The sequence below is a fragment of the Ixodes scapularis genome, unplaced genomic scaffold, assembly GCF_016920785.2.
Source record: "Ixodes scapularis isolate PalLabHiFi unplaced genomic scaffold, ASM1692078v2 PGA_scaffold13__105_contigs__length_92229423, whole genome shotgun sequence".
In the NCBI taxonomy this organism is placed as follows: Eukaryota; Metazoa; Arthropoda; class Arachnida; order Ixodida; family Ixodidae; genus Ixodes; species Ixodes scapularis.
In genome coordinates, this window is record NW_024609839.1 from 38798756 (window position 1) to 38823167 (window position 24412).

Consider the following 24412-nt stretch of genomic DNA (forward strand, 5'->3'; position numbering starts at 1 on the left):
TCCAGGGAAGAAGAGCCCGAATGGCACTGCCTACCGAAGATTCGCTCTTATTTTTGGCACACGTCGCGATATGGCGCAGCACAACAGAAAAAAACGCGAAGCACGCGACCATTCTCTCGTGTGACGCGCCAAAGACTTCGCTTTTGAGTGATCCTAACACCAGCCCCAGATCGCTCAGTCGTCAAAGCACCTGTCTCACCATCTCGACGTGGTGAGTTCAGATCCTGCCGGGGAACCTAAGTTTCATGGGGAAAACAGCTCAGAAAACGCGGACCACGAAGAAGAACAAACACGGCGTGACAATGCTGCATTGTCCTGTCGAGTTTGTTCTCTGCAGTCTGCGTCTTCTGAGCTGCTTTCCCCATCATGTATAACGTCAACCAACTGGCCCAGTTTGCCACCTCATTACAGAGGGACCCAAGTCTTTACATGGTTCCGTAAGGAATAACACTTTTCAGAGTTCATTTTGCGTTACAGCCGGCCGCTACAGAACTCCGCGAAAATCGGGTGATAAAACACATTACGTGTTACGGAAGAAGCAGGAGGGAGGACTCCGAGATGTTTCGAGAGGGTTTCGCCATCAAAAACAAGAACAACAAGAGAGAACGCCGAGTGAAAAGGAATAATGTTGGCACAGGGTCGCATGCCTCGAAGGTCGACACTGCAGTTGGCGTCTGCAGTGCTCCTCATAAAACACAATATCTGCGGGTGACCGTTTCATCTACAGATCCAAATACGACTGCAATATTTTCCCAAGAAAATGCTTCACCACATCAGCACTTCACACCTAGGATTCTCCATTTTCAGGGTTTCTTTTCCTTTAAATTTGGGTTTTCTTTTTCTTCTGGATTTGGTTTTGCTTATTCAGCAATTTTTTTTTTTTTCTTTTCTTTCCCTTTTTTTTTACGGAAAACTGTGTTTTTGGTCTCAATTTTCACTGCAGCACCAAAATCCGGCGTCTGTCGGGGCTTACCACGGAGGAAATAGGACGCGGGAACGAATTTCCTCACGGAGAAAGAATAAAACATGCTTTCAACTTCTAGGGAACACCTAGGGAGCATTTTCTCTACCTTTAGGGAAAGTTTCCTCAACCTCTAGGGAACGTCGGTGCAACCCAAACACTTGGAAAATGTCTCTGTAGCGACTCGTCGAGGAAGCGAAATGAAGGGCGCAGCTCCGAAAAAAGCGGCAGCCTAGAGCTCAGCTCTGCGGGGCTCTGTTCCAGGTTAACACAAAATGAATCTGGGTGTTCCCCCGTCAGATCGTACAATGACTGTCCGGGTCATATTTCTTATATCTATGCAATATAAATGAAAGCCATGTTCTCCGGAGGAACATTCAGCGATATGTGAACGCTGTAGCTAAATCTTTCCCAGAGATACAAAACTGAGAAGATCGAGGCGTAGACATTGCCAAGATTTCACTGCGGTAATTTACAGAGCCGCCAATGCCACACCGAAGCAGGCACGCGTTAGTTTTTTAAATTTACTTTGCGAACAATTTATAAAAAATTACAATTATATATTTCCATGAAAAAGAATATGCAACGCATAAACAAAAAAAAAGTTTGAGACACTTTCACAAATTATTTATCTAAAAAAAAACTTGACTCAAAATGTCACAAAATATATTAAAATCTGTGCCTTAGAATGCAGCTTAAGAATATATCAAAATATCTGCTTAGACATTATTGCAGTCTTCTCATTAATTTAGAAATGCAAGTCCTTTCTCTAAAACTTTCATAATTGCCCATCAATATTTGAACACACTCCATCTATTATCTCTTTTGAAGCTTCCTTCTTATTTTCTTGTAGTAACTTAAACTAACTTGTGATGGCAACATATTGAGTAGCGTACGACCTCCAATCAAGAAAAGCGACAACAAACCTTCACTCGAATTGAGCCAGATTGTCTTCGTTATAGGGGCCTTTGCCGCACGACGTCGGCTTTAAAAAGGTGTTCTCTAGACCCGACAAAGTGTGTACAACGGTGCTGCTCTATTGCAGAGCGTAGAAAGTCGTCCTGGCTTAAAACCACGAGACTAGAACACGGTGTAAGATAATACTCTTCAGGTGACGACAGCGCGCTCCTCGCGACGTGCCCGAAAAAGTTCGCTCTTCACTCTCTCTTACTATGGTTTCAAGCGGCACCGGCAGGTGACTCGTCGACCCGTGGGCACGTACAAGACGGCTCGTGCCGCCTCATGTACCACACGTGCAGAGCTCCAACGAGGTTGTCGCACGTGCAGAAGGACCACGGTGTACCGGGGTGTCATGGCAACGAGATAATTTTTTTCATTCTCACACAGCTTCGCCGTTTGGCCGCCGGCAACACTGTCAGCCGCGGGCACGGTTGGCCGCGGAATAATGCAGCCTTTCAGATGCCCGTCGAACGAACACTATCTGATTCCTCACGCGCGTTCAGCCCCGCCGTGTCCTCACCTAAACAGTGTATCTTACACCGTGGACTAGAACGAGGAAAAAAACAGACAACACAACACAAAACCTCAAGAACAGCAAAGTCTGCTCGACCACACCAAAACAAGGAAAGAGCAAGAAAATGGAACATGACGTCGCAAAGACTTGAGCAGACGCCGCTTGGCAGGCGAAATACCTACAACACTAGACGCGCTTCCGACGACGAGCATCCGCCGCCAAGCACCCGCGAAGATAATCTCCGCCAAGACTACGAGAACAGACCAACTTCCTAATCTCGGGGTGCTAGATCATGATGTTTCCTAAACAGCCCATCTGCATGCGTTCGCCGCACTGGCATGCCCGAACGGCCACTCCCCGAACAGACCGAGACAATCAATCGACGGCCCGTGCGACCGGCCGTCGGCGACCCACCTGAATGACCAGGCCGACGTCCTGTGTGAGTGCTTGGATGCGATGGAACGACGCAATCAGGCTCACCGGCAGGTAACCCTGGGCATCCATCTGCAGAATGGTGCGGAAGAAAGTCGACACATACATCGCTCGATCAGCTCGGTGTTGCTCATGGACGCTACTTCCCCGTGCAAACCCCCTCTCCCAGAAAAGTTTGCCTCTCATTGTTCGAAGAGCCACGGTTTTCGAGCAGCCGTTAGGACAACTACAGTGTAGTCCGTAGAAAACGGAGGTTTTGAAGCACAGCTAGTCGCTCATAACACCGCCAAAATTATTATCAGCCCACGGAAAAGGAATGACACACAAAACAATTTAAGAAATTTCGAAGCTTGCAAGTCGATGAGAAATTCGACCGTCGTGTCAAGTGTGGCACCAGCCAATTATGGCCGCCAAATTCCTCGCCGATTTTTTTCGCCAAGTGTCCAGATTATAGTCCCAAAGCGTCCGGTTCCCGTCTGCGCTCATTACGTGCCGGTCGTGATTGCCTACGTGCGGCTGTGCAATCGTCCAGCAAACGTGGCGCCAGAAACCGGTGTCGGTCTCTCCGCAGTTTCCAAGCTGATTATTAGTTCTTTGTGTGAGGTGTTATTCTCGGTCGTGCTGCACTAGTCACGTGTCGCAATGTTTAACCCACGGGCCCAAGACCCGTCTGCACGAGCGGCGGCGGCGTGATACAGTTTCAACGTGGCACAACCGTTTGTGCTTTACATTGGTGCTTTTCAAACGTTTAGGGCGTCGCATGCCGCGAGCGTCTTGCATCGTGCCCGTGTGTGTGCTCACGATCACGTCGTTACTGGCGCGTTCCCATATCTAAATAGGTGACAAGTGGTTTCGCCGTAATCCATCAAACGCAAATGTAATAATTCTGCTCTGTGTTTGTATAGACTGCGAGTCAGCCAGCCCCGATGGGTGTCTGCTGCCTCTGCTGTGGACGAGAAATTTAGCCAGCGCAGCACGACTGCTAACTTGGGGTTTTTAATGTAGTTCACGCAGTGGCAAACGTTTTAACTTGATGCTGAAGTGACGGTCGATAACTGTTTTTTGGCTAAAACGTTCTTGCCGGACCTTCGTCTTTGAAATGACCACAACCGACCGATTGCTGCCGCCAGTAACTCCCGACGCAAAATCATCCTGATGCCACGAACTTAACGTCGAAAAGCAAAACTCGAGAGACTTGGAATGAATCTACTGCTGCTAAATTAATGGGAAGGACACGAACGCTCGTGGAAACGATAGAAAGCGGATGGCAGATAAAAATGCAGACAATCACAATAGACTACTTCCATAAAGCCCTGCATGCAACACGGCGCGCGTTGCACTCTGGGAACTATTTGGCCAGGGAGGAGGGCGGCATGGTTTCGGTTTCGATCGACACGTCAACAAGAGATTGTTTTCTGGTCCCAAGAGCGTCATTTGTGGTCTCTAAACTAACCTAAATTGCCAGACCTCGAAGCTTTAGCACAAGCCTGAGACGTATAGCTTGTCTTAACACATGCTTGTTGCATTTTTGTACTTGAGCCTTCCTGTTAGCGTTCCAATCGAGGTATGTGGACGAGCCAGTGCTGGGAATCTCGACGCTGCGAAGCTCGGGGATCTTGCTTGTGTACGAATCAACAAGCTGTAGCAACCAATAAGTATGCATACATCGAGCTCGCGCCTTTACATTAGTGTTGTTGATCAGGAAGTTTGTTTGCTTTGTGCGTCTGTAGACGAAATATTACGTTTTGCAATTACTGTATGCGAGGTAAACCTTGGAGGCGCCACTGAAAAGCTCAATTTAACACACTTCTCATCTCTTACTGATTCGCAGCACTGCACGAAGTGAAGTCCCCACCCGCTTGCTTTCCACTAATATTCAACATCGCGTATGCGCATAGAGTTATCCTGCAATCATATAAACGAATTCGCACAAACAGACCGTTTTAAGAAAGCAAAAGTCAAGCACTTGTGTGAAGAATGTCGCACCGTTCGCCGGAAGTGCGCCGGACGGGCATGAACCCCTATGCGCACCGCACAGGGGTTCACGCCCGTCCGGCGCACGGTGCGACATTCTTCACACAAGTGCTCGAACGAATTCAAAGCGCGTTTGACGGTTGCTAATGACCATAATATTTGTTATGTGTTTGTTTTCTTTCTGCCTGAGTATGCCGAGATAATTTCAGACACACCGTTGAGGCACAGATCTTGAGCGTCAGTAAAAACTCGTGCAAAAAGGCTTAGCGAGGAGTAGGGGACGCTTGTTAGGGCCTCCGTCGTAGCTAGCCGATCTCAGCGTTTGCGAAAAGTTAATCTTCTATCAGCATAAAATTTTAGTGGGAGATATATGATGACACGAGGAAGACATCATAGTAATTTTGTGCAGTAGTGAGGTCCAATTTATTGCGTTTCCTCAAAATGTTTATGCGTAAACGCTGGGCTCAACTTTGACACCCTGTGAGGATGCGGCTTGCTTTCCGCCCAATGAAGTAACAAGAAACGGACGTTTGGCAAACAAAATACGTGTAGGGCTCAAGGTAACCAAATTTCAGTTGTAGTTCACTGGTACTAGACGGGATTATTGAAATTGAGCTCAAACATGCACTCGTGGGGTGAGGTGACAAAGCCACGACTTACTATGTTCGCATACGCACTCACAATATCCGGTGTTTCGGGAACCAAGGAAAGTGCCCCGGTCTTTGTTTTGTATCGCTCGAGAATGAGTGTATTGTACGTTCGTGAAAAGTCAGATAACCGAAAACGCAAGCAGCGCGTTCGGTCGCGGCGTGATAGCATGAAGCTGCTCAGTCGAAACCGAAACTGAGTGGCCAACTAGTTCCCAGAGTGCATTGCGCGGTATTTCGCCGGGATGGGGCGCGTCGGTTTTGGAAGTAGTCCATTCGAGCAGAAAACGTTTTTTTAGCACACTGGAATAAAGAAATATTTGCAGAAAAGATTTGGTCACTTTAAATCTAAGGAAACTCGAATGGTGTCATCAAACCCCAAATAATTAAACGTAGCATACGACCTGGCGTGGAGAAACAAGAGCCAACAGGTGCAGACGACACCCTGCGCCTCTGCTCCAAAAGCCGATCGCAGCGCCAGTGGCACCAGTCCTAACGCGGGCGGCTGCACTGGTTCTGCGTCACCGCTGCGCGACTCCTGCACTCCTTTGAACTCGAACAGAAGTGGTTCAGAACTTTCTAGCTGAATCGAACAGACCTATAGTTTCCCCGCCAAATTTATCAAGAAAACTTAAAATTTAAAGCTCTATTATTACTTTTAGGATTTTGAAGGTAAACATCGCTGGCAATTTTGTTATTATTATTGTTATTATCATTTGCAGATCGTGTCAGTCGGAAATTTTAGGAGTCTGCGCGCATGGATAAAAGTCGTTGTTCCACAAGGGTCTGCGCTGTCACCGCTACCTGTTTTCATCTATGATCCGTTTTCCTTTTCCGCTTATCTGTCGCTTTCTTTATCGTTCCTCCCATCGCGACCGCCAACGTCGGCGCTTCCGACTTGCCGCCTCCTGCTCCCGTCTTTGTGCCCCCTGGGGGGCGGTGGACGCACCTTTCGCCTGAGGAAGAAGTCCCGCTGCAGGTTCTCCTCCGAGAAGTAGTATTCCACCTGCTTGCGGACATACTCCCTGAGGGTGGCCTCGTCCACCCTCATGAAGCTGTGGTTGAAGTAGTACGTGCCCAGGAACGGGCTCGTGAAGCGGCCGCGGCTGCTGCTGCCGCCCTCCGCGGCGCCGGCGCCCTTCCGGTCCGCCTCCTCGCCCGACCCTGCACCGTGTGGGAGCGCCACTTTGCCACGACACATCGTTTACGGGACGAACACAGCTCCGCGAAGTGAGATGCACTTGAGGAGAGACACGGCTCCTTGAGGGAAAAAAAATACTAAAAATAAACACATTTTGAAATACAGTAATCTCTCGTTATAAGGAAATCGCTTTTTTTTTTCCTTCGAATTATCGCTTTTATTGAAGTTCAACATGATCCCCACCGAAGTGCACGGATTTTGAACCGGAGTATTCGAAGTGTATCGGCGGCCGACCACTCTCGTTACGATGGCCGAGGTGGCGAAAGCACGGAAGCCTACACGGAGGCGCACAGACACCCTCGCGTTCCCTCCCCTTCTCCATCAAGGCAAACGGCAAACAAGAAAACGGAGCAAACCGGCGACGGAGGGCAGAGTGCGCAGAGCGCCACTTCCGATGCAGATGCGCTGACACGGCCAAGGAGCAGCGGGAGCAGCGTCCATGTTCCGACGCTACTCACGGCGCCTTTGAACCGATGCTGCCCAACTGTCAGAATCGGGTCAAGAGAGCAATGGAGCCCGGAGGAGATCATTTCGTCAGAAGCCCCCGACACACGTGCCTGTGCGAGCAGGGCGTACTCGTCCATCGCACCGGAAAGGGGGAATGTTTACCGAAAGTCGCTTACATCAGAGAGGTTGAGAAAAGTGGCCGGCCCAAGTCCAAAATCGCCAAGAGTTCGAAATTTTGCTGTCGGCTGTTCAACACTGTCCATCATTTTGCAGAACAACCAAGGCACACTGGACGGGTTCGAGAAGTTTCTTGTGCAAGACAAAGCATGCCCGCGACCCGAACGCGAAAGATCACCCACTGCTTTTCACACGTCAGATTTTCTCTCGCCAGCATGCTTGCCAAGCCGGTGCGCGATTCCCAGAGCTGCAACAATCTCTGCAGGAGTGTGCGCAAGCATGTCGGCAAAGCTGTCGAGGATAACTTTGATTCCTTCGTGCTTGTCGATGCGGACGTTCCCATTGTTGCTACTGCCACAAATGCTTCGATCGTGGACTTTGCGTGGAGTCGGGGTAAACACAAAGCGACGTCCGAGGGGCATCTCGGGAAACGCCGACTGCGGAGACGCGTAACATTCTAAGGCTGCTTCAGAAGGAGTGCACTGGCAACGACTGCGTTCTTGCAATGCCTCGAGCAGTTCGAGGAGAACTCATGCCCGGTGAAATTATCGGCGAACCTTTTTATTTATTTATTTACTTTTACTTGGTAAAGCTGCCCCCAGCTGTTTATAATCAAGGTTTGTTTAGATATACGGTCAGGGTGTTCTGCAGTGTTCAACCTACAAGGCTATGTCGCTGTTTTTTTGGCTCTCTCACTTTATCAAATTACCACTTACCGCGGAGACCGGTTATAACGAAGTCAACAGAAATCGGAAATCACTTTGCTATATCCGCTTCTTCATTATATCTAAACTCATAAAAGTAACATGCAAGAACAAAAGATAAAACCGGCCGTCACGGGCACATGTTCATTGTGCATACAGAAAGCGATCCAGGTTTCACTGCACGCACTCTCTGCTAGATCAGAGCCGCATCTCGCTGCGAGAAACTCTGATTGATAAAAGCTCCTATAAACTAGGTACGTTGACAGCTGCAACGGCCGTCGTGAAGGACGCCGGCGGTGGACGGCATTTTTCATGTTTCTGGACACTTCATCGAGGATGGCACGCTTTTGTTTCAAGAAGACTGCCTTCGCCTTCTCCGTCCACGTGCCGGCGGTGCCGGGACTCTCCATCGGTGAGCGGCGACGATTCACTGAAACGGTGCTTGAGCGAAGTTCGACTTTCGTGCAAGAGCGACCAAACGGACAAGTGACTCCAACACGGAACACAAAGAAGTGCGCAAAACACCGGGTTTGCGCTTGAGCTCGCCTTTCGTCAATATACCGGGCGTCCCAAGTAGTGGTCAGGCTCTTTAAATCGACCGCAAAATTCGGTTTCTTGACCTATCGCGCTACGATTTTGTGCAGCGTTGCCTACACATGGTGCATTTTTTCTATAAAATTTGCGAAGAGCAAACTGACCTGAGGAAAAAATAAAGAAAGCGACTCTCGCTCAAATATCCGCGAGAGCTGCTCAATTTTTTTTGTTAAAAACGGACAGAAATGCATCGAAAAAGTGCAGAGAGGAATGGGAAATCATAATCGCTTCGCTGTAGCCGCTACTTCGTTATACCGACTTCGTTATAACTGGTCTCGATAGTATGTCAAACTTTTTTGCCATCCCATTTACTTCTTTATAACGAGGGATTACTGCAGCGTTTTTTTTAAAGATCGACAGACACTTTTTATTGTGCCCCAAAGTAATTTTATAAAATAAGTCAGTGCACGTTTTTCTTTTTTGCTAATATTTTAGGTTGGACTATTCACACACTTTCCTATTTTATGGAAGCCACATGCACATATCGATTCTTATTTTCTTTTTCTTTCTCTGGTAGCTGTACGAGTGAGGCAGATAATAAGGGCTTTAAATACGTTAAATATGGCATCAGAGTTTCGCTCGATGCCTTTGATATTTCCCACTATAAATAATCTTGAAACTTGAACATTAAAATATGTAACGAGAAACTTATAAATCATCCTCGAGCTTTAAAGGGTAACTGCAAAGAAAAAAAAGTATTTTTAAACAGCCTAATTGTGACAAGCATGTCACAAAACAATTTTTCTAACAAAAACAAAAATTTTTACAGCAATATTTATTGCGCGGGACTGATTTTAGTTTGCGGCTATTTCGTCTGTTTTAAATCGCGCGCCACAAAGTTGGTATTATACGTCACGGAGTGACGTATTCCAGCCACTTTGCGCGCGTCGAAAGAGCGGGAGTTTCAAATGTGGAGAGGTTGTGACTCCGACTTAATTACGTCCTGTGGCGTAAATATTGCTAAAAAAATTTGTTTTTTCGCGGAAGATTTGTGTTGTGACATGCTTGTCCCAATTAGGCTGTTTAAAAAACCGCTTTTCTTTTTTTGCAGTTACCCTTTAATTTATACCTCATTGGATTCCACCTACCGTAAAATACCGGGCAAGCGCCCACTCAGAGATAATCGCGAAAAAATGGGGGATGGGCGCTTGCCCGGTTATCAATTTTACATATCAATGTACTGTGCATATTTTCTCAGATCTTACAAATTTGGGTATGGGCGCTTAGTGTGGATTGGGCGGATGCACGGTATTCTACTGTAAGTTTGTCTTGACGCGCAACAGAAATCTCGGTCGCACGTCGATGCATTCTCCACAACGAGCCTCCGTCAAACCCGGGCGCCTCGGCCAGGATTGGAGGCCGTCGACCGGGGCCGGGATTTGAACCCGTCGACTGGGGCCGGGATTCGAACTCGTCGACTGGCTTTACCAAGGAGCCATCGAGGCGGCCGAACGAACCGGAGGAGGGAGAGAGACCGCCCACTCACCCTTGGCTGGGACCAGCGGCGAGCCAGAGCCCCTGGAGGGCCAGGGACGTCCCCCCAGGCGAGCCCCTCCCCTGCCGCTGCGGCCCCCCCGGTAGCTGCGGCCCCTGCGCTCCCCGCCGGGACCGGGCTCTCCCGCCCCGCTGCGGCCTGCAACAGACGGGCACGCGCACCAGAACGCACGTCACGAGCTGCCGGAGACACAAAAGGGACGATGACGCAACATACCCATTCGTGGGTTGACCCTTTGAAGGTCGTCACGTCGCTGCCGTACGTGTACGGGGCCGGTTACATCTCAAAGTTTCCGCAACAATGTGAAACCACATGAGGTGTTGCTATCTGTTATGTCATTTGCAAACTAAAAACCTTATATTTGTGTAGTGTTTCGCCTCGCCGGTGCTATTGCAGTCGTTAAGTCAGTCGCTCCGAGCGCACGATGTGCATGAAATGGTCACTTCACGTAACCTGCTCTGGCCATAATGGCAATCGGAGAGCCGCTGCTATTCCAGTTCAGACTTTTAATGCTTCTCGGCATTGAATTCAGAGGATGAGTTTACCATCCGACGGAGGTACCTCTGGTTCGGAATCTGAAATTGCCGGAACGTTGCAGAAGCAGATGTGCCAAAATAAAACCGAATGGAAGAGAAGCGACCATTTTTCACTTTTAATATTTCCATTTGAAGCAACTAACATGAACAGCTTGCAAGGAGCGTATGTGCTATCAATAAATAAAGTTTTTAAAAAAATCTACATTCATCCTTTTAACACAAAATATGTTTTACTGGCTGATTTCCATTAATTTCTGTAACGTCTGGCAGTAAGAACACCAAAGAGCGTTTTGCCCATGGGGAACCAAAAAAAGGACTTCAGTCCACCGGCAGGATTTGAAATTGCCACCTCAAGATTGTGAGCCGAGTCCTCTGCCGACCGAGCTATCCAGGGCCGGTGTTCGCATCACTCAAAAGCAGTCTTTTTGACACGGCGCACGAGGGAGTGGTCGTGCGCTATGCCCTTCCCTTCTTCACCGGAAGGCCCGTAACACCATTCTGTGCTCACCAGTCTTTGCCAGCATGATCAAGCTTGTGTAACTCCTATTATACTACATCTTTTGGAAAAAAAAAAAAAACCTGAGTGTCAGAGGGTGAAGAGAAGCGGCACAAGCCCCTCCCACAATGGTCTCCACCCCTTCCACTTTAGCAAGGCGTACGCCGGAGAGGAGAAAAGACACGAATACAGCACGAAAATGGAATGGCACAACACAGCAGAGTGCCACGACATTGTATGTGGTGCAACACAACAGTGTGGCAAAGCAGTTTGACATCATGTCACAGCATGCCACTTTAGTTACATATGTCACAGTAGTGTGACGACATTCATACCGAGTGTCTGGCCGACGGGTGACATTTGCAGCCCGCCACGCCAAGCTGACGACGAGAATGTGCCGTGCTATCTTATCGAGAGCTACTCACAGAGGGAACATACCCTTTCCCGATTGCCAGACTCCCAGCTGTGGTTGCTAAACTGTCGGCATCTTTTGAAAGACCGCCAAACTCTCCCAGTATCAATAGATCTACATGCGACGGCAGTGTGACAATGTGCGACTGCAATGTGAAAGCGTGCCACAGTAGTGTGACAACATACTATGGAGAAGTGACATGCTACACAGTGACAACATGCCGCAGCGACGGCAACGAGCCACTGCATGGCGACGATCGCCCACCCAAGGGCACTGTCAATTTAAGAAAGTCACCCCTCCCTCTATCAGAAACAACTCGAGAAAGCCAAAGATTCGGCCGACATCTGCAAGGTCCCCACCTGGTTTCCGTCGCTCATGCTTCACAGGTTCAATGTCCAGGGGGAGCCACTTCTGCTTGCTTCCTGCAGAACAGAGGAACACGGGGTAACTGAGCGAGCTCCCAACAGGAACAGTTTACAACTCTAACCGCCTACAGCTGGCGCCACCGGTCTTCGAAATGGTGGACATGGTGAGAGCCGGAGATGCGTCGGGACGCACCGGTTGCTAGGCCCAATTGACACGGGCCGAGCAAATTATTTATTTCGGTTATCCGAAAATACTACTACCCCAATACAGCAGTATAGTAGGAGAGCGTTACACACAATAAAATATAACTTTTACAAATAAGTGAAATAACGGGGTTGCTAAATTGCTAAGAGTCAGCCACCTGACACAGGAAGCTGTCAAGAGAATCAAGATTAGCAACACTGGGAGGTACGCTGTTCCAATCCGATAAAGTTTGAGGAGAAAAAAATCAATTTCAAAGGCGACTGATGCAAAGCCACATGTCGTTTATGTTTGATGAATACCAAATTCGGCAGATACTGGTCTGTTCCCAGCCGCATAGTTCTAGTGTTCCTGCTGCTATGAGGCGGCTGGGGTCGCAGGGGCAGGGCAGTTCTTTCCGTGCAAGGAAACATCGGCGACCGACCACGACGCTGGCGCGTTAATCGTCTTTTCCCCCCGCAAAAGGCGGATAGAACCCTAGAACGCCGTTTTCATGGTAGCTTTTCGCGACGGTTACAAAAGTCTTTATGCAGGGGCAGAATAGCGGACAGACAAAGGCAAAAACGGACGCCGACGCGCAGCTTTTGCGGCCGCGTCTCACGGCATTGGAGACGACGATAGATGGCAGTGAAATGGCAGGCGAAGCCGGAGGCCGTTGCTCGTCTACTCACCAACTAGCAGGCGCGTTAGACTTCCGGACTAGACGCACCGGATGACGCGAAAGAGAGACAGTACGTTCGTTAGCCTGTCCAGTCAAGCAGCCAAGCAAGACCAGTAGTGATGGGCGGGGCCACCAGTTTGTGGGGGGGGGGGTTAGAGCGGGCTGTGACCTCAACCAAAATTGTGTCTAACAAGGCAAATATTGAGCAAATTGTTTTTTTTATTAGATTTTTTTTTTTGCGAGATAATTGTTTTAAACATTTTGTGTTTTATTTATGCCCTCTAAAAAAATCTTTTTTTCCTTGCGGTGTTTCTTTAATGATGATCAGCATTTAATTCAATAGTCTTGTAATTTCCTCACCCCTCTTGTGGGACGACCTAGGGGTGGTCCTGGCCGAGGAGTCTGTCGTGCTGCCGGGGGCGCCGTCCCGGTTCTCCTTGCACGAGTCCTCATCTTCCTCCTCCTCCTCTTCCTCGTCCTTGCTGGAGCTGCAGCCCTGCTGCTGGCCAGCGGGGCACGCTTGTGACCCGGGGCTCAATGCCTCCTGCAGGGGGAATGTCCAGACCCGCAGCTCCATACTCTGCAGACGTTCAACCGGCGCCGCCGACAGACTCGCGAGCGACATCCGTCAGCCATTCCCAATCCGCTGCCAGCCCGGCCGTTTTTCACACTGGCCAGGCCGTTTTATGCGCCGATTCGGCCGTTTCTCGCGACAGCTGACTGAAGCCGTAAAAGAGCGGATTGGGCTCGTTCGCAAGCGTTCGCGAAGGGAGAAATGCCGACGCTGTACACCATTCGGCCCTAGATTCCGACCTGCCCGCAACTGCGGTCGGCAACAGGTTAAGGACCTGGTAGGTGCTCTGCCTCCAGCCCTCCACCAAACTGCGGCTGCGCGTTCGACGAAGTGTCGTCGAAGGCAGAAAGCTCGAGGCGGAACGTTTACCGGGTTCTTAAACTGACGCCGACCACAGACGGAAGGTTTTGCAGTATCTGCACGACTAAATCTACGCACCATCCGTCAGAAATGGTAGCTTCTAACATTGTCGGGCTCGAGTCTGTTGCACGAGCACAAACTTCTGTGTACTGTTGCACTTCCCACATGCTCCAAATCTCCCTAGGATCGACTGGTATAGTCGTTTTTGGCGACGCTCGGCGATTTACTAATTGGAACCGCGTTCCAATTCATCGATTTTACCCTTGAAGGCCCGATGATGGCATAACCTCAGCTTATTTTCGCTAAATAAAAATATAACAAAATTTAGTTAATTATCCAACATACTGTGACTGTTAGCTTTATATATTATGTACCCCCTGGCCATGTGACTCACTTCCACAGGCAGCATTAGGCAGCTTTCATAGCTTTTCAGAGTGCAGCTCTTAGGCGCCCGTTTCCGGATCGAGCGGCGACGCCGTCGCCTTAACCTCGCGTTGCATTATGGGACGTTTCCCATAATGACGTTGCATGTGACATCGTGAGGGCAAAATTTCCCCGCTAAATTTGGCGGGAAATTATTCCACTACATCTAGTGGGAAAATTTTTCCGCTAAACTCAGCGGGAAAATTTTCTAGCTACACTTAGTTAAAACATTTTACCCTTGTGACGTCCCACGGGACGTCCTGTGACATCACACAGGGCGCCGCTCAACCTGGGGAAATTTTTCCGCTGAATTTAGAAGGGAAATTTTTTTGCTAAATTTAGTAAAAAAAATTCCCAATGAATTTAGCAAAAAAGAATTTTCCGCTAAATTTAGCGGCCCATTTTTACCCCCGTGACGTCTAAAGTAACCCTCCCCTCTGTACCCTCCCCTCCTCCTCCTCCTCAAGAGCTGTGCTTTAATTTGGCATTACAGAGATTTGTAAACGTCTCATTTTTTTTAATCTGTAACACAACAACAAAAAAAACACCCTGTATATTAAATGGGTAATACCCCTTTGCCGTAGGGAAGACTGTTCGTGGAAATGCCTAATGTGCTGATAAAAGAGGTGGCAACCACAAGAGACATCTGGAACAATTCCTCCCTTATCTGATAGCTTCCCGGTTTCTTTTAGCTTGTTATCTGCCTATTTAGCAGTCTACTCTCGAGGCCTCCTTCACTACCAGCGATGCAATACTGCAGCCTTTCTCTAGGTGCCAAGATAAGTACCAAGGTATGATGCCACAGAAGTCCATTCCCATGTTTAAGGCCACTTGACTGCGCTACACTAGAGGACAATTTTATTTCATAGCTAGTAAAGAGTACAGGGTGTTTCACAAAACACGAACCAAAATTCCCCCCCCCCCCCCCTTCCCCGAAATATGTGTTGTACGGAAAAAGGTTGATCACATATTTTCCACAAACAGAGGGCCCACACATAGGGAGATGCATAGGCACATTTAAGCGGCCAATTAATTTTATTATCTAAAATTTTAGTTAGCAAAGATAAAGGTATGATTTCAATTGCAAACTTCTTAAACATTGTTAAAGTCGACAAGATGAGAGCCTTTAGAGATTTAAGGTGCTTGCGGCTCTTCAATACCTCCCAAAGACACACCAAATTTGAACAAACTGCCGTGGTTTTAGCATTTTATTGCCTGTTGGCTGGAAGATGCAGCCACTAAATGTGAAAAGACCAAGTCTTTTCCCACTGGGTCACATCTCACATTGGCCCTAAAATGTAAGCCTATTCACACACTGGGTGGCACTAAAATGTGCCACCCAGCGTTTCTTACTACCCGTTGGGCCTGGGAAGAAGCCAGTTGGAAACCAGAACCTCAGCAATGTACTATTTAAGGAAGTAATTACTTCAACATACCCAAACGCTTAATTAACTCAAACACTATGCGCCTGCCCAAGGGACTCCTCTAACAGGCGACATCAACATTTTTACTGCATGATGCAAAATATGCCAAACTCGGTAATTAAAATAAATTAATTAGCCAACTTTTTAACAATTAATTTGTGCACAAACCCTCTGATAAAAGAGTTGTAGAGTGTGTTGAAAACAACCCATTGTGTCGTGTGCATCGAAGTATCCTTTGTGTGTCTACTTTTGTTTCCAGCTTTAAAGAAAATGCACAAGATTTTAAAGGACCTACTGTGGCCACCTGCCAACGAACCGCGACATTAGTGCCATTAGTCACGTGGAATTTTCTTAAAAACTCTCGCACCGTTTCCTTGAAGTTTGTGAAACTTTTTAAGTACACGAAGGACACCTCGATGGGGAACAAAACGACTGGACGTTTGTCAACGCTCCCTAAACCTCTCGTAATGGAAGGTTTGTGCACAAATCGATGCGTAGAAAGCAATCTGATTAATCCGCACTAACTAGTCAGCTTGGCCCGTCACGAGAAACACCTCGACTCCCCCAATTAGCCCCAAGAACATGGCGTGGCGTCACCTGACGGGCCTATCGTCGTGACGTAGGATGGGGGATCACGTGACTGTTTCCTGTACTCTGCGTCAAGAGTGAAGTGTCTCAATCCTCTCTTTCCTTAATTCTACAAGTGTTTAAGGCTTCTTTTAACCCAATTTTTCGTTTCACTGCTCGACCCCACCAAGTTCCTAAGTCGGCTACCGTACAAATGCCTCTGGGGAGCCGGTTGCAGGCAAGCAGGGAACCGCTAGCTGCAACCAACTTGTTGTCGTTTTCGGCGGCTGTCTCGCGCTCCGCGATAAATGCTGACGAAGTGCGACCTAACGTTAAAGGTAAGCAAATTTCTTTAACTTCTCTTTGACCGGGCACCCTGTTACAACTGTGTATCCTTTTTCAGTTGTGCTGCCTGTAAGCAGCATCAATGCGTTCGTGGACAAGGCCCACGAAACATCCCAGCTGTTGCTCGAGGGCGAAAGAGTTCTTGAAGCGGGACATGTGTTCTCCTGCAGCATCAAGAAGCTGGATAAGGATTGCTACATGTTCATTGGATTCGTCCTCCAAACGTCGGCACTCACTTCGGACCTGCACAAGCTGAAGATAACACTGAATGGATGAATCATGCAGTGCCCGGATGATCGCTCTCTACATAAACTTTCCGTGCCTGTTGCTTTCGAGCAAAATGAGAGATAACAACTATCTCTGACGTGTGTGCGAAAAAAAGCACCCCCCCCCCCCACACACACACAAACTTTTGTGGAAGTTCACTAAAATAACTTCTGAGCGTTTACCGAATATCTTCACTCCAACCGCATACATGAAGCTTCATCTCGAAAGTGTTTGCTACACACTGTTGATCTCTTGGGGTTTAATTTGCCCATTGTCAATTTCACAAGCCACTCCGTGCGCAGCTGCTTCTCCTCGAGGTAGATGTGGAAGCTGATGTTTGGGTCGGTCGTGTAACTGCGGCATTACGGCACCAAACAGTACTTTACCATTACTTCCTGAGCTTGACAGCTGTCGAAGCCGATCTATGCATGTATGACTTCAAACTCACAAGAAAAAAAAAGGGAAAGTACCAAGCGAACGGTTTCCGAAGACCCCGACAGAAGCAAGGCGGAATAGCTGGCCTTATCACGTGATCTCCCTCCTACGTCAGGGTCGAGCGATCGCAGACATCCAATAGGTCCCGCTCAGGGCCAATAGGTCCACGAACAACACTCCGTGGGTTCGACGTGCAGACCACGCACCAGCTTTTTTCTAAACTCTCGGCGCAAGTTATGTGAAACACCCTGTACAATCATTCTGCCTAAAACTATACCCAGGCACTCACCGGTGGAGAGGCAGCAGAGTTATGTTGCACCAGGTGGCTGCTCGAGGGAGCGTGGCCCTCCACCGTCGCCGTCTTCGCAGCCTGCAAGACACCACCACCCCCGCTGTAACACCCGCTGCCGGCACCAAGCACCCCAATGGCATAACACCACCCACTCTACGTCGCACTGCCGCTATCCCTCTCCGTCGCAAAGTCGTCTCACGGAACTGAAGCGTGATTTCAGCTATTGACTCGATGGTAAGGCAAGATCTAGACGGCACACACGACTGAGCGAGCGTTTTAACTTCCGAGCGTGCAACGAAGCAGCGGCGTCACAGTCTGGCCCAGACATCCAGTGTAGCAGCCAACCCTAGTTTATACGGTGCAAACTTGAAAATTCCGTCGTTATAACCGATTATCTTTGTATTGGGACTAGAAACTGAGCGGTATGAGCGGGACATCGTTATATGGGATATCGTCATAAGTGGATTGCACCGTAATTAATGTCAGCTCACCCGAGCGCAACGGTATACAAAACGCTTGGGGGCACGGTCGGCGCTAACATTTTTTATGCAGGACCCAGAAATCGAGAACGCCGATCCCCTTCGTGTGTCGCCAGCGAGCGAGGAGCGATCCGATACTGAGAGAAACGAAAATTACTCATTGTGTGGATTTTATTGATTACTGGCACCGGCAAACGTCGCCCCATAGCAATTTCAGAACCGCCGAACACACGGACGCTTCGCGGGGGAGCCTTCCTGCGCAGATAAACAAAAACCAAGGCCGCACACTGCCCCCGCGTTGCCGCTCGCTCCCCGCTGCGGGACTGGGACGGGACTGGGACGCGCAATCGGACCCGAGCTCCGAGCAACTCGTGCGGGTCGAACAACCGAAAACAAATCCCGACCAGCCCTGGATGTGGCTAGGTTTAGAACGTCAAGGTGCCAAATCTTTAGTCCGAAGCTAGGTCGAGAAACGGGGCCACGGGAAGCTGCCGAAGCCGCGGACATGTTGCGGGCACATTAGGAAAGGACGGAGCGGTCGGCGCTTCAACGTGGTCGCCGGTGGCGCAGCCTGCCGGCTGCCGAGGCGGAGCGGCATGGCCCCAATAGGTGTCGCACGCTCCGAATAGTTGTTTCCTTTTCGTGCAGACAACAGCTTGTACTCGAGGAAGTAGAGGGGACGGCAACTAAAAAATATGGCGCTATGAATTTTTTATGTGGAGCAAGTAGGATCTCTTTATACAGCCAGCACAGTACTGAATGACCGAGCTGCCCCAACTATGCTACGACTTAACTATGCTAAGTGGCTATCTTTAAAAGGACTCTGATGAAGAGCTCAAGCCTGCCCGGACACTTGCAAAAACACAACCTACGAGAGAGCAACTGTTGAGCTAAATACTTCCGGCTCACAAAGCAATCTTGGTCTGGCAAGCAAACTTCGGGCCCAGAATCGGCCGCTTAGGGCAGCCTCCGTTCCGTTTCCCTCGGTCACACGCAATGACAATACAGAATTTCACATTTTTTATAAACTAACCCCTAAAAAAAAAATACACTAATTACACTTTGAGGCACATTTTTCGTATCATGTGATTCTAAAACACGTTGCTATTTCGAGACGTTGACCCCGAATTAAAAGCACGTTAAAAATTTTCTCAGACTCAATGTCTCACAACGTAAATAATACGCTAAAATTATTAATACATATATTTTCTTTTTTTTCTAGAGAAAGTTTATTTTAGAATCAAAATTAAATGTTGGGCTAGTTGGCTACACATAGTATAAAAATTCAAAAGCGCAAACACCAAGGAAAAGAAGAGGGGACAGGACAGAGCGCTTACTCCAACCGGAAGTTTAATGCATTCCCCGAGGACGATATAAAAGAATTAGCCATGTGAAGTTAAAAAAGAAGAAGAAAAACTATCGTTATAGTTTATAGATGCATTAAAAAATTTTAAACTAAATCGGACCTCACCCCTTGACACTAGCGAAAAAAATGTAATAAAAATCCAGAAGTATAAACAAAATCAGCAGGTCAAAGATAAAGTTAGAAACCATTAAAGCGACCCGCGTTAAGAAAAAAGTTAGAGGTATCTCATCTCTTTCTCAGACAGCGCTATCGATGGTGTGCTTATGCAAGCTCCCCCGAGAGACAATATGGTTTACGCTTCATAAAGTTCTCTGGATCTTTTTTTATGGTAATGCTTGAGGATCTTAGTCTGTTGGAATATGGGTGTGCAGTGGCAGTCGCGGACATGTATGGCGAGATGTCCCGATGGTGATGATTTTAGAGAAAGGTGATGCTCTCGAAGTCTCACGATCACACAGCGTCCAGATTGTCCGACGTAGACTTTCCCACATGTGAATGGAATTTCGTACACTACGTTGATGTTGCAGACGACGTACTTGTGCGTATGCTTGAAGGTGCATTTGTTGTTATTTTCGTTTTGCGAATTAATCTTAGGACGCAATTTTTTGAGTTTGTTTGGAGCTGATAGTACCACTGGTACTTCATACTTTGAGGCTATCCGTCTGAAGTTGTGGGATACGCTGTGGAAGTAGGATATCACTGCCAGCCGCGTTTTCTTCTCGCAATTTCGTTTTCCTCTTCCCTTGGGAGTTGTCAGACATTCTGCGACATCAAACAGTAATGAATTGGTGTATCCAGAATCCTGCAGCCTTTGCACTTGTGCTTCGAAACTACACTTAGCCGTGCGTTCACAGGACTTGTGCAGGGCCGCTTTAAAGCAACTCAGCACTATTCCTCTTTTGATGATCTTAGAGTGGGCAGAATCAAAAGGTAGGAGTCTTTGTTTTGGACCGTGGTGCGTAAGTCCAACAAGTGTGTGATTCTTCAAAGGACAGTTGTAGATCCAAAAATTGAAGCTTGCTATTAGTAGGTAACTCATGTGTGAATTTGAGTCCTTGAGCTTGTTTCATGGAAGTGCTGCTTATGTTGTTAATTTTAGAACTTTCCTGTTCCGTTCAGTTGCCTGGTGAACATCTTGATCGATAAGAATAACACAACCGGTAAAATGCAATTTTCACGAACCCCGAAACAACATGAATATACAAATTAAGGGAGAGCGAAAGAAGAAGATGGTTACAGAGAGTGAAACAACTTGCGACCATGTGGGCTGTTCTCACGACTTTGTTTTTCTCCACACTACTGGAACTCGGCGGCAGAAGCTAAAGCAAACAGACTCTATAGTCGCCGGCGAGGTGGGTACAACAGGGAGGAGCCATGAACGACAACGCCCAGCCAAAGCATGGCGGAAGGCATGAGGGACGCCTGCTGCCGTTTTCACTTTGTCAGACTCTACAGAACAAGTTGTACCGTTGCACACAAAGAAAAAACAAATTTTTTTGGAGGGGGGCGTTTGACACATGGTTGTATTATTTCATTGTTTATTGCTTTGCTTGTACTGATAGCTTGGTCATGTTTACAACGACAGAAACTTAATCTGTTTCCTGCTCGAGACGCAAGCTGTTGTTGTGCAGCGTCGGGGAACGACGCTGATCACGAGTGCGGCTCGCAATTGTTGCGAAAATAAAGCGGCGGTGACAAGAGGTAGCGACACAAACTTCGTTTGGGAGCCTTCAATGAAGTTGGGATTTGGGCGGCCTTTCGTAACCTCCACTCTCCCACGTTCGCGTTATGCAGTGGTGGTCCAGCTATTTTAGGTTTTGGAGCAATTTTTGGAGCAAGAAAAGCCCAATTTTGGAGCAATTCGTAGCACATAAACTCCCCTTTTGGAGCAGGGAAAAGTTCGTTTTGGAGCACCTTGGTATCAGGAAAACTAAACATTTTGGAGCAGCATGAATATAGAGCAGTTCTGTGCCATGTCTTTATTATTATATATATATATTACGGCTGCCATTGTCAATCTTACCTCACCCCCCATATATATATATATGTCTGTGTGTGTCACGAACATCTGAATTTCATATAGTAATTTACAAAGAAAAGAACTCACCATAAGAAAACTATTTTATTTATGACAGAACATTCTTGCAGCTAAAGCTTAACTATGTAACAAAATATCACAGATGAAAACTAAAATATTGCTTAATACTTCCTGCCTTTTGACTGTAGGCTATATATCACAGGTGAAAAAAAAATATTGACTCAATGCTTTTTGCATTTCTTTTTCAGTTCGTCCAGCTCGCAAAGAGTGCGCGACAAAGCAGCATTGGCTTCAGCTAAAATAGTTTGGCCACCTTCTACTTTTTCCAAGCTTTGGCACTTCAGTCCTGCACCAATGGTCTCTTCCGCCCTCTTCAGCAACGCAGGGCACGAGATCACCCTTTCCTCCAACTGCTTCTTTAAGCGCTTGTCATGCGAGTTGTCAGCATCAACTTGTGCGCTGTCAGGCTTTTTTCTCTTCACGTCGGCCTCTCTACTTCCAATTCTTTCCTCATACCGGGCTCTTGCTCTTTTGACGCTTCGCAGAAGGTCTGGTGACAGGGGCACCTTTGTGGCATCTCCATCATACCTCTGCAGGTAGGTCTTCACTTGCCGCAACCTGTTTTTCTTGATCGAGATAAATATACTCAAGGCGTCCGAGAATCCGAAACTATAGCGATTTATTAAACATGTTTGTAAGCTCTATTATGAGTTCGCATGCAGTGCGGCAGTATGACAACCAAGGGGTGACCAATCGTTTACGGCATTTGACATGAAAAGGAACACGCAACAATTCGCAACAAGGAAATCAAGCAACGACCACGCGATCGAAAAGAGTACCACGTTCGGTACTGATGCCGCTGGTCTGCCGGTGAACGAGCGTCCGAGCAAATTTCTACTATGGGGTCTGTAACTTAAAACGCGCATGCAGAAAAAAAAAAGTACTCACGTTGGCTCATCTTCAAGAGGACTTAGTAGTGGCGATGCAGAAATGAACAGCCACAACGCCGCATATCAAAACGGTCGCAACAAAACAATAATGCGCAATAATGCCACTGGGCCGGAAACCTGAATTGGATTGTGATGGCTATGGTAACGGCTCTACCCTTTATATCGGGCGGCAGCTTGCGCCACCTAGCCTAGAAAATAAAACTCCCACCGGGTTGCCAGTCGAAAACGCCATTCTTCCAAAAAAGGATTCGCTCACGGACCGACTAGCCCTTTTTGGCGCAGTTTGGCGCTATTTGTGTGTTTAGGCGCAGCAAGGCGCAGGTAAAGGAGAATTTATCACAATGGCGCAATCGGCGCAGCTGGACCGCCCCTGGTTATGTGAAAATAAACGCCTGTAGTCGCTGGTGAGCTACCACCTCTTTTTAGGGTTTGCCACTACACCCCCAACTGCCACAAGTTTATAATGCAGTGATGTGATTGGCCTAAGTCGTTTTGGAGCACCTTTCGGAGCAGCCAAAACGGTGTTTTGGAGCAGCAAAAGTGGCCTTTGGAGCAGCCAGAACAGTGTTTTGGAGCAGCAAAAGTGGTTTTTGGAGGAGATATTCTTAGAAAAATAAATATTTGTTTTAAGTGCTGGACGAACGAAAGACACTTCGCTCGCCGCAATAAACAAATTATGGTCAAGTTAGACCACCTGGGAGTCTTTCAACATGAAACTGAAATGTCAATGACATGACACATTTTGCAATGCTTCCGTTAAATTATAGATATATATGTACCGTTATAGATAAATAAGAACCAAACTGCACGTGCATATTAAAATTTATTTGAAAATGACCAGCTTATTAATAAATATCACAGCGTTAGGTTCATTACCGTAGTCATATATTATAATAAATGGAAGCTGTCTCCGACTGATGAAACACGTAACTACTGCAGTGCAATGCGAAATTGTACACAAGACAAACGTCCATTAAGACTAGCGGGTGCTTTTCTTTTTGCCTTTCGAAACTTTCTACGAGGCTGCTGCAAGCCTCGTTTTGCCTTTGGCTAGTAATGAATTCCCACTTTCAATGTCTCCAAAGAGACATTGAGACATCTCACAAGTGAACAGTGCTGTGGGCGTTGCCAAACAATTCCAAAAAACCGCTTGCCACCGTTTTACTGGTTCCCGACGTGCCAGATTTTCGTCAAAAGTAAGCAAACGTAAAACAATGGGTTGCAAGCGTCCAGGCTGGTGCTTCTGTCGTGCAGTCATGTTCGCATGCACATGAGGGCAACTCCGGCAGGCTTGCATTTGCACGTGCTTCGTCGCGCGAGCCGAGATGGCTGTTCGATCGAAAGAGACACCATGCCACTCCGCTCCGTCGCCAACTGATTCCCAAAATTGTATGCAAAATGTAATTGTCCAGCATACGACAAAAAACTGTCCACTGGCACGTGCTTGCCAGGCCGGCAGGCGATGTACAAGCTAAACACACAGAAAAAAAGAACTTGAGCGAGTCAGGTCAAAACAAGACATCGCGAGTCAGGGTCAAAAAGTACTTGGAGCGCTTTGTACAACGACTGAAGCACTGAAGCGTCAACACACGCACGCGTCTATCGTTAATTTTTTTTTTTTTTTTTTAACGGCGCGAGACGAGACACATGAACGACGAGAGCGTGAAACGAGAGGTGGCGGGAAAAACTATGCAAGACCGGATGGACGATTGATACAGAGTACTTTTTGCTGGGCGGCCGCTTGCGCTACCTAGCTCATGCATACTCAATTACGGTACTCAGTTTAGTTTCGGTTTTGAAAGACGATAAATATTTGTCTTCTGGCGCAGGCTTGGCGCAGATCACCCATATTTTGGCAAAATGTAGCAGGATGTAGCAGGGTGAGCTTCTTGGCGCAGTTTGGCGCAATTGGCGCAGCAATCACATCACTGATAATGTCTATACTCAGACACCCCCCTCCCCCCCAAAAAAAAGTTCCGTGCATAGTTCATAGCTTGTGCAAAGTAGATTCTTAAGAGATTTGGTCATCAGAACTAAAAAATAACTAATTACCTATGCCTTTTGTGTTTCAGACATTCAGGTCTTGGTTAAATAACAAAGAAATAAATCTTAAA

General features: G+C 47.6%; 1 protein-coding gene across 5 annotated transcripts in view; it reads right to left on the reverse strand.

Moving 5' to 3' along the window:
- LOC115308201 (la-related protein 1B) overlaps positions 1–24412 on the reverse strand; it is an 85748-nt gene that overhangs the window by 18911 nt on the left and 42425 nt on the right. For 3 of the 5 annotated variants that reach the window (XM_042289859.1, XM_042289857.1, XM_042289858.1), the window contains exons 4-9: positions 17463–17543; positions 13139–13322; positions 11910–11972; positions 10098–10244; positions 6438–6652; positions 2850–2939 (exon numbers count right to left, since the gene is read on the reverse strand). In XM_042289859.1, coding sequence (XP_042145793.1) covers positions 2850–2939; positions 6438–6652; positions 10098–10244; positions 11910–11972; positions 13139–13322; positions 17463–17543 — 780 coding nt within the window. The remainder of the gene's footprint in view (positions 1–2849; positions 2940–6437; positions 6653–10097; positions 10245–11909; positions 11973–13138; positions 13323–17462; positions 17544–24412) is intronic. The other 2 variants (XM_042289861.1, XM_042289860.1) reach the window with 1 other exon arrangement.